The 11,652-nt window shown below is 35.6% G+C and overlaps 1 protein-coding gene across 1 annotated transcript in view; it reads left to right on the top strand.

Annotated features, from left to right (window-relative positions):
- Positions 1 to 11,652, top strand: part of LOC106872178 (uncharacterized) — a 16,777-nt gene that overhangs the window by 2,174 nt on the left and 2,951 nt on the right. Inside the window, exon 2 of the mRNA XM_014919070.1 lies at positions 2,523 to 2,609. Within this exon, the coding sequence (XP_014774556.1) occupies positions 2,523 to 2,609 (87 nt within the window). The remainder of the gene's footprint in view (positions 1 to 2,522; positions 2,610 to 11,652) is intronic.

Here is an 11,652-nt window from a genome sequence, read left to right as displayed (position 1 = left end):
CTGAAGTAAAAGTATAATATGCTTGCTATATAAGTGGACAACGAACTAAATGTAATATGCCACTAAACCAACTGATAATTCTTTCTTCTCTTGGAACAAGTCCAGCATGTTTTGAGGGGAAGAGGATTTCGATTTCATCGACCCCAGTACTTGAGTGGTACTTTATTTTATCGAATCCGGAAATATGAAAGGCAAGTCAACTTCGGCGCCATTTGACCTGAGAGCGTAAAGAGCCAGACGAAATACTGCTAAACATTTTGTCCGGCATGTTAACAATCCCGTCAATTTGCAACCAACTTAAAATAAAAAGCAACTAGTATCGTAAAACACATAAGACGGAAATAATTCAGAAGCATTCACAGTTAACAGAGGTTATTTTGAGATTCAAATGGTCTTATGATTTGCTCAGTATCTACATGTCTACCGAAACTGCAAGTACTGGCATTCAGGCAGACAAAACATTTCACTAGGTTCTTAAGAGTACCGTGGAGTATGGCATCAAACATACCCAACTTCTATAGAATATACATGAAATGAGAATGTTATCTTTATTTATCTTCTTCCAAAAACAAAAGACAAAAATAAAACAGAACACTTTTTGGGGCTCGAAGGTGCAAAAGACCGTTTAACATTAAAACTTGACAATAATGTTTCATGAAACTTCAAACTGAAGCTAACATTCGTTGATCATTAAAAAAAAATATTCAGCTCAACATCACAGATTTGCTTGTCAGTTGTTTGACCTTAACCAGTTGTGAATGTCCATTGGTGGCTGACGATATGTGCATCTCTGAACTCAAGCACTAGTAGTGGAGTAGCATTATAGCTATGCGTTGAGAAGAATTCTTCGGTGTTTGAATTATTCACTTTTGGAAACATGGGTGTTTCGTTCAACATCCTTAAACAACCCTTATTCAGGGACATTTTGAGCGAGATGGACTACTCGATATGAAGAAAATTCTAACTGGGCGCCACCTGCAAGGTCATGCACTGTTTATCTTGATATGAGATCATCGTCTCGGGCACATATGACTGTGATGCATGTGCCTGGTGTACCCTTATCAGACAGGCAGTCATGATGGGTATATTGGGCTTTGTATATTGTACCCCAGTGTCACTTTGATGGCATGCACTGCTCTCTCACCCAATAACAACAGTTATGTTTTCTTTATTTGTCTGAAAACAAAAAGGTGAAGGAGAGACTCTGAAGGAAAGTCGTTATAAAAACAAAAATCATTATCTTTTTGAGATTTTTGTTTTTATAACGGCTTATAAAGACAGAAAAAATAGAAACTGAATACTGTTATAGGAATCAATCTTTAATCACAATTTAACTTGAGCCAAATTCAGTTTTATACAATAGTCTATAATACATGAGATTAAAACCCCCGTTATACAATATCAGTAAAATAATGGATAACAAATGCTAAAGCCAATCTATAAATGAGTTGAGTTCTCCAGGCAGAATAGTGTCAGCTGTTCACTACCAGTGAAATAAGGTAACACCTCTTATTTTTCGAGCACCTTCCGGAGTATTGGAACGGTTCCAAGCAGTGCTGTTTTCTGCAAGTGCTCCACCCTTATTGCAGCCCCTGTTTGTTCCACGTACTTCTCGAGATTTTTGCTCACTGTTCCCAGGGCTCCGACAATTTTAAACCATCTTACAGATGAGACTCACTTCTTATTTCTTGCCCTCATTCAGCTAACAACTCGTTCTCCTCTTTAAAGGTGTAACTTTACTACATTAGATTATCACGGACTTAACTATTATTTTTATGTTAAGTTACTCCTGGGTAATTTACCTAATCATTCTTTCATCAAATTTACTGAAGCTCACTCTCTCTCCTCATCTTTTGTTTCAAGTGATACGAGAAGATAATAAAGACTGTTAGAAAGATAAACATCTGATGTTAAGCATTTCAGCCTTGTCAAGCCTCAAAACGTCAGAGAAAATACATTGAAATATTCAATCACGCCTTTTATGCTTTGAATTCAATTTTATCTAAGGTTAGCTTTGCCTTTCATCCTTCAGAGATCAAGAAACTAAAAAAATCCACTCAATTACTAGATTAATATAATCAACTGTGCTTACCTTTACAATTTGTAGTATAGTGTTGAAGAGCACAACTATTTTGTGCATGTATGGTGTATATATGTAGATATATGTGTTGTATTAAGTTGGATTAATTGACCTCAGAATTTTAGATAGATATATTTCAAAGGAGCTAAGTAGTGATGTATTGGAAGCTGAAGTGATCATGGCCTCAGATGTGAAGAGAGAAAAGACTGAAGAAGACGGTCGTGGGATTTGATTTTAAGTAAATAGATAAGCGTAATCACTTTATTTCTAACATGGACAAAAAGCCGCAATTTTGATTTTGAGGAGGTGTTGGCGGTTTGAATCCGCTCTTGTACCTTTTAAACTTGTGCCATTTATCTTCTTAATAATTTAATTTGATAAAACTAAAGATTACTTTTCGTTGAGAAGAATTATAATCATTGATTGTTATTTTCTAACCCAGGTTCAAGACAAAGTCATGCATTGCATCGAGTCAAGAAGGATGAAAAGAAAAGTAGACATCCGAGGGACTTGACTTCAGAACCTCAAGGTATGCAATTAAAATATCGCAAGGTAATTTTGTCCGTCGCCCTAACGATTCTGACAATCCGTTCACTCTAACATCAACAATAACACTTGCTTCTAATCTAGGCACATGGCCAAACATTTTGTGGGGAACGAGATTCGTGGTTGATGTTGGTCCCAGTATTTGACTGACACTTTTACTTATCGAATCCGAGTGGATGAAAAGCAGAAGTTGAAGTCTGATCGGAAGACATCGGCTAACATCTCCTTAAAATTCTTGGTCGTGTGCGTAAATTAGAAATAATAATTTAATAATAATTATTGTTTCTAAGTTTGGCACAAGGCCAGCAATTTTGAAAGGAGGATGAAGTCGACGCCAGTGCTGCTTTGGTAATTATTCTATCGATTCCGAAAGGATGAAAGTCAAACTTAACTTCGGCAGAATTTGAACTCAGAAAGGGAAGAAATGCTGCAAAGCGTTTTGTACGACGCACTAACGATTCTCTATCTAGCTGCCTTAGCTGTGCTCAATAATGATAAGGAAGATAGTTGATTAGATCGAATGAGAGTGCTGACAATCTTAGTCTCACTGACAGTTTATCATATCTAAATCCAATGCTTTTAATACATGCAGCATACGGCCTTGCATTGAGTAATAAATTAGGCCGAGAGAGACAGAAAGAAAGAGAGAAAGAGAGAGAGAGAGAGAGAAAGAGAGAGATGTAATCAAGAGAGAGACAGCAACAGAGAGACAGCAACAGAGAGAGAGAGAGAGAGAGAGAGAGAGAGAGAGAGAGAGAGAGAGAGAGAGAGAAAGAAAGAGACAGACAGACAGACAAAGTGTTTATGTAGAAATTCCAGAAAATCTATCCATCTGTAAGAAGTCGGGTGTTGTATGCTCACAATGTGATCCTCCCTCTACGAGCAACGAGGAAAGAATTTCGCGGTCGCTTGATTTGCTACAAGCATTTTTTGAATCTATATTAACACAAACCCTGCCTTTAAAAAATACCGGGTGGTCATGGTTGTAAAATTTTTGACCATAGGTCTGCTTGCTTTAGTTCCATAAGTCTGGAACTAAAAGCAAAAAGCAACAACTCACCATATCATCAGGAACGAGATACATCATCAATAGATAAACTACGACTGTCATTTTATTCAGTCGTTTAACCTTTACTGGTTTCTGTAGAAATCCTTTGATTTCTTTATCTAGCAAAATGTTTCGAATTTTTGTTTTCTTAGCTCACCGATCAGCGTCACATTGCAATTTCGAGAGAACAAAATGCAATTTACTTACTTTTCCCAGCTGTTATGACAAAAATAAAACTGTCGAAAATCCCACAATATAAGAATAACTCGAAACTTTTTGTGGGATTTTGTGGGATTTTCGACAGTTTTATTCTTGTCATATTAGTGACAAAAAGGCCCTTGCTCACCAAGAGCTACAATCTCCAGGCTGTTGCATAATAGGGTGATGCAAGCTGGAACTGGAGCTTCTGGCCGATGTTGGGCTACTAAGAAAGCTTCTGTTGTCGGTCGGTGCATCTCTTGCATGATTTTTCATTTTTCATATTGAAAATGTTCCTCCACTCATTCATTTGCTATCACTTCATCTATGAGCACGCAATGTTCTTCTCCCCACTCACCACTTATGATCCGGAAGCTGGTAACTACAAGACAAAACATAAACCAGCATTTCTTTTTATTGAATTTTGTTGTTGTTGTTGTTGTTGTAATTCTTGTGTCAACTGTTTGTTGAGTATGTAGATTATATTTTAATAGAATAGATTTGTTGCTGTTGTTAGTTCTTAAACATGGAAAAGTCTTCAAAACTTCGAATCCATTTCTCAACTGAAAATCATCTGAGTTGTTTTCCTGTCTTGAAGCTTACAATCCTTTCTCCAAACATCGGAAGCTGTATTCTTTATCTAATGTGCTTCAGCTAAGTATAGTGAAACATTTGGGGGATTTGAGTTGGTTAGCTTTGGCTATGTGTGGCAAGTTTAGGGACATACAAATTACGGAGGCCACACAGTAATAGACAGACCAGACCTCAACAGAAAATGTGAGCGGAATAATAATAGCCCTCTACCCCATCACTCCACGCAACCCGACGACTAAAGACAAAATGAGAGAAGAAAAAAAGGAGACACTGATACAAACACCATAATATATAAACCGATTATCACACACGCACATTCATGACACACATCAACTCACTAAAGCTGGACTGGGAAAGAAAAACAAACAAATGAATAATCAAATAAATAAATAGAATGACAATAAAAGACACGGGTACAGTGTAGTAAGCAAACTCATACACATACACGCAAAACTCATACTAAACACAGACACACGTGCACGCATACAAATTCAGACGCAAACACATGCGCAGATAGGGATACATAACACAGAAAGACAAAATGAACTAATCAAAAACAAGAGGAGACACGTGGAATAAAGAGTCACCGAAAAGGTCACGTGATGTGACGAAAGAGCTTTGACAAAGAAACCAAAGCAATAGCCCTTTCTACTAAAGGCACAAGGCCTGAAATTGGAGGGGAGGTGACTAGTAGATTATATCAACCCCAGTGTTTCACTGGTACTTAATTTATCGACCCAGAAAGGATGAAAGGCAAAGTCAACCTCGGCAGAATTTGAACTCAGAACGTAGCGACGGATGAAATACCGCTGAGCGTTTCACCCAGCGTGCTAACGATTCTGCCAACTCGCAATGATAATCATAAAGCTGCGCGTGTTTAATTGGCAAAATATGATCATCCTCAAGTATATTAATATTTGTTTCAACACCAGATTTCACATCAAGTATCTTGAAAAACAGATACACAAACGTAAAAATTTAGAATTCTTTGAACTAAAATAATCACACACACACTTCTATACTCGCGTCATTTTAAAAACACCAACCATAAATATTCAACTTGTATTAAGCTAGAATTATCGGTATCTAGCTCTTTTATCAGGAAAACATCTGATAAAACCCAATATTTTGTGTATTCGGTGCAGCAAAATGGAGATTCATTCCAAGGCAGTCCTCACATTGGTCGATGCTGACATCTATGATATCCCAAAACATGCATGAATGTTTTACCTCAACTGGTCACCTGCTATTTCTATATAAACAAACCGAGTTACTTCCTGAACGAAGCAGTAGTTATGATTGTTTTGCATATCCAGACCGACCAGAGCATTTTCAGTCCTTTGGTCTTGTGAGTAGATAATTCTATTCCGTAATCGAAAATAAACTGTCCTTCCCATGTGTTTAATGTGGCTTGAGTTCTTTAACAATGTTCCGTCTAAAGTGCCTTTTGATCGAATTTTTTTTGTCTTCTTTCCTCTTACGGCTTATGCATATGAACATAATTGTCTTCCATTTAGTTGCGTAATTCTTTGTGGGTAGAATTATTTAATTACTGTTAAACTATGGCCGCATTTTGTGATCGAAATGTTTTCTTGGAAAAAATATCTTAGATATTTTCCTTCTCATTACCACTGATATTATTACTACTTTTGTTGTTTTAACTGGCAATACTACTATCGACGTTATTGTTGTTGCCATCTCTATTATCACATGCTTCCATAATTTTATACTCCTCATTATCACTTGCAATTTTTGGTCTCACTTATTATTCATGTATAAGTTATTAATGGCGTTGCAGCTAATAGCTGGAAAGAAATATGAACGTTTTTTTTTCAGCCATTATTTCCAATAGTCGTTATTCGAACGTATTTGATTTCTTCTTTCCGTGATGGAGGGAGTTAGCAATCATTATCATGGGGAACATTTCAAACTGTTACCACTTCAAGTGTATTTCTGTAACTCACGCCCAAAACAAATGAATAAGGGCTTTGACTCAGGCACAAGGCCAGCAGTTTTGAAGGTAGGGGATAATTTAAAACTACAAACCCCGGTACTTGTCTGATATTGTATTTTATCAACCATGACAGATGAACGGTAAAGTGGAATTACGTAGAATTTGAATACAAAACGAAATGAGTCGGAAGATAAATTGCAAACTAAAATTCATTCTCCTCCTTAACGTAACAAGCTGGAAGAATCGTTCGGCAAAAGGACAAAATGCTTATGTCTCTTTACGTTTTGGGTGCAAATTCAGCCGAAGTCAACTTTACTTTTCATCCTTTCGGGGTCCATAGAATATGTATCATGTGAGCACTGAGGTTGATGTAATCGACTTGCCCCTTCTCAAAATTTCAGGCCTACTAACGGTAGTTGAAAATAATTATAAAGGCAGTGAGCTGGCAGAAACGTTAGTCAGCACGCTGAACAAAACACTTTTCCTCCATGGGGAAGATATATAATATTTTATCTCCTTTAGTCTTCTGTAATACTAATGCATTTAATAAATATTAGCAGAAACAAATATTATGATTCAAACAGGGGCTGTTTTGTATTTGGTTTAGTTTTGTGACATTCAACAAAATCTACCTAACAATAATTTCTTACATAGGCATAAATCCGTAAATGCTGAAGAGGTGATTCTCGAACAACGAATCTACTTGACTGGTACATATTATATTGACTGAAGAACAGCAGAAAGCAAGGTCGACATTGATGGATTTAAAACTCAGAATTTAAAGGAATGATACTGAACCTCCTAACCATCACTCTTATTGAAGCTGTAAATAACAATAATTTATACAGTTAGCACAAAACCATATATTTTGATAATGGTATAAGTCAACTGCGTCTATTGCAGTATTTGAAGTGCACGTTATTTATCGATCTTGGATGGATGAAAAGAAAAGTCGATCATCGAACATATTTTAAACTCAGAGAGAGAGGGGGGCGAGAGTAAGTGAGTGTGAGAGAGAGAGAGAGAGAGAGAGAGAGAGAGAGAGAGAGAGAGAAATGTAATTAGCGCAAACATTTGGCTCGGAACTCTACAGGTCTAGCTGTTTATTTTTTAACAACAACTATTTTATTTCTCAACAACAACAACACCATCAGCAACAGCATCAACAACAACAACAATAGTAACACTGGCAGTACCAGCGAAAATTCCATGCTTATTTTGATATTTGTAATATGAAGTTAAATATCTTTCTGAAGCATTTGATTCTTGAGATAGTGTAAAAGTTCACATAAGTAGTATCAAAGGTACAATCTCAAAAAGCAACATGTCTGAAAAGTATATTTTTATGTCTAGACCTAAATATATCGCTGGACTCCAACAGAATAACTTAAAAAGATATATTCACAAAATAAAAGAAAAAAGGAACAGAAATTGAAAAAAAAAAGACACAAGTAACGTAACAAAACAACAACAAAAGCCATAAAATATTGAAAAGTAATCCGCAAATATAAAACTAAGGCATGTAAAACAAAATGACTAATAATAGAATATGTCCAAATCAAATCAAATCGTATAATTCCTACAAAATACTGGTAACAAACACCGAACAAGAACAATACAAACAAAAATATAAATTAAGGGAGATATAAGATTTCAGAACAGACATTTTTAATGGTGGAAATTATGATCAGGACAATCTATATCAATTTATTAATAAATAAATGAAGAATTATGAAAAAGAAAATCTTCCTATAAACCAACGACATTACATTTCTATGATAAAATGGCAAAACAATAAAAAGAAATCAGACCAAATTGAAACAGATGCAAAATCAATATTACTAAGTTAAATAAGATATAAGGCAATCGTTGTTGGAAGGGAATTCTTCAGATTTACTCAAACAAGAAATAAACAACATGGTGGCATCAGTAAAGTAACAAAATAAGAGAAAGGGTCGCTCAGTCCTTAATGATGAGACGGCATAATTGAAAAGAGAAAGAGGCAAATACTACATATATATATATATATATATATATATATATATATATATCCCACTTCTGACATATATATATATATATCCCACTTCTGACAGATAATTTTATCAGGTGGTGCTATTAAGTTAGACATGGCCTAGACCAATCTTTTGTCGAAACATATCTAACGTTTTCTTTATATATAAAGGAATGTGTGGATGAGGACAACTTTCCTGCATCCATGACGGAAAATTGTAGCCAGTAAGCTTCCACAAGGAATCGAACACTGCGCCTCTCAAATTCCGGCTAAGCGCTCTAACCAATAGGCTAAGAGACCTCTGGTAGTAGATTCGATCTTATTTTAATGCTAAATAATAGCTTTTGGGATTGTGAGAACATTTTGTAAACAAACTTATAAGCGTCGCATGTGTCGGTAATCTACAGTAAAGAAAGGAGTTCGCGAACGCAGAAAAGCTGTGAGGACAGCTTAAAGAATCGGGTAAATTCCCTTTGGGGGACCCTAAATCAAAGAACGATTGAACCAAGAGATCCTCGCTAATTCACAAAGAATTTGTTAGTATAAAAAGAACGTCAATGATTCGACTGTGACCCAAACCGATTTTTACCAAGAATTTGTTAAAAATTATAGAAATCAATGCAGCACCAACAGCAAAGAAAGGAGAAAAAAATTAGGAGAAGGATGTGGTTAGAAAGGGAATTACCACGAAGAAGTGCGTTCGAAATAGCGAACATAGCATCTGAACAATCCTGAAAATCTGTACAAAAAGAAGGGACGCTGCAATGAATTGTATTGATATGAAGATCAGTAACTGATCAATAATACCGCCGTACCTGAGACAGCAAGAGGAAGAAGAATCTGAGCATAGAAAAGACTAACTACCAGAAGCCTTTTGTCAATATGGAAACACTAGCCATGAGGTGAGTAATACCAGTATTAGGAGGACGCACGAAACATGTCTTAGCAATTGTACAGATACTCATAAAAATAGAAGGAATAATGAAAACTAAACGCATTTCCATTAGAAGAGGTATATTACAAGAGAAAACGCATTTAACGACATGTTAAACAAGTCTAGACACCTACTAATACCATGGTAAGTTTAATGAACCATGTTTTGGGTACGGATGACCTTAAGTCGCACGATGCATATGATAAACAGCAAGAAATATTACTACGGAGAGAACATGTATCTACCAGATTGATATGAGATTCAGATTAGAAAAATACTCTAAAGCAACTTCGAAAGGAGGAAATTTGATTAAAACCATTAACGCCATGCTATATATAAAAATGTTATAATAGAACCAGAAAAAATACAGACGCCCAAGTACTTAGGAATTAATATACTAGACTGTTTACAACATATAACATATTAAGAATAAATCTCATAGACCCACTAGATTAATAGTTAAATATGGAACTAGACATCAATACACTTGCTGTCCCATTAATAAGTTATAGTTATTATATTTTCAATTGGATGGCAAACAAAGTAGCAGGAATAGACATTAAAAAAAATGTAATGACTTCATTTAGCGTAAACTGATATAGAAAGATTATATTTATCACGAATACGAAGAGATTAAATTCTTATGTAGCCATCTGGAAAATTATAATACACTGTAGGACAGCAGAAATAACTAGTAATGGATAATGGAAAATTAATACAAATAACTAAATAACTACAGAATATGAACAAAATAATAAGAAGAAAAAAAAAAGAAAAAGAAAAAACCCAGAAGAGCTACTGTCTGTCTTGAAGAGCTGTTGTCTGTCTTGAAGAAAGCAAATAATAATAAACAGATGCTGAAATGACAGCTGGTTTGAAGAAAAAGGAAAACCAACTACTGAAATTTTGAAAAGGCTAAAATCTAGGATATAAGTGGGGTTACCGAATGCCATGGGAAAGCGATGGTCAATGCCTGAAACAGATAGAGAAAGAGAGTGAAAGTAGGTAATGACAATTAGCAACAGTGTGAGAAAAGTGAGGTCTTAAAACTATGACTTCAGAATACTTAACTGAGGTACAGTATCGATGCTCCTCCACCAGAAACCGCCGAAAGCATGTAGTGAAGACTATATAATACATGAATCAACTGCATAATGTGGAGATCAGGTAGAACCTATTCACGGCATTGTCTCTGGCAGCCTATTCACAATCAAGAAAGAATACATCTAAGTGCACGGCAGAATTAAACCTTATAATAGAAGTTACAGCAACATTATGAAATACTAAAAGAAAAGTATCAACACTGTATTTTATTAAAACTGTTTTAGTTCACCAGTTGTTCCATCAGGCTGTATATATTTCTTCGCTGCTTGTAACCAGAGTCATTCAATAGAGGGCTTCCAGCAACTCTTGATTCAGGTCTGGATCTATTCTATTTTCATTCTCTTTCCATTTTACTCTGAACTCTGTGTCTACTTCATCACTGCCGTGGAGAACCTTTTAGGAACTTCTAACTGGCTCTGTGCAAAGTGGTATAGAGCCATCAGTTTTTCGAAGTCCACTTCATCAGTTTGTGGTGTTGGTAATGTTGAGGGTGGAATGATTCTGTGTTTCTATTTTCTGTTCAGGCCATTCTCAGAATGGCGACCACTAGTACTATAGCTGCAGCAACTGACAACACTCATGGTTTTCCTTACTATTGGATTCAATTCAAGAACCGGCAAATGTCGCTGCCTCTGCTGTTGCTGTAGGTTGTTAACTCATTTGTTTTCATTTCTTTCTGAACAGAAGTGTCCAAAGTGGATTTTACTCCTACGCATTGAAACTGTATCTACCATTAGGACAAGTATCTCTTCTAATTACAACTGATGTGGATATTTTGGAATACGGAAAACAAAGTAAATAGCATTTTGATAGATGTTTTAAAAGGAACAAAGTTAAATAAAAAAAAAAAACACTCTGCTGATATATATCAAAAAAGCTTTCCTTAATTCTTATGCTAAAACTCCAAATTTAAAAAGGGGCAGGGAAAACTTGAAATTTTGCCAATAAGGAATCAGCAAGCAATAAGTAATCTTGTAGAACTGAGAATTGTCTAAAGTGAAAAGTGTAGCGTCCATTCACGGCAACATTCAGTAGAAGTAATAGTAATAGTAGTAGTAACAACAACAACAACAATAAATAATATTGATCATAATCATAATGATTTCTGATTCTGATAAATGTATGAACGTACATGTATGTGTATATGGTATATAACACACACACACACACACGCACACACACA

This window comes from Octopus bimaculoides, chromosome 2 (assembly GCF_001194135.2).
Source record: "Octopus bimaculoides isolate UCB-OBI-ISO-001 chromosome 2, ASM119413v2, whole genome shotgun sequence".
Classification (NCBI taxonomy): domain Eukaryota; kingdom Metazoa; phylum Mollusca; class Cephalopoda; order Octopoda; family Octopodidae; genus Octopus; species Octopus bimaculoides.
Note: the sequence above shows the minus strand (reverse complement) of the source record. Positions and strands in the feature narration are given on the sequence as shown.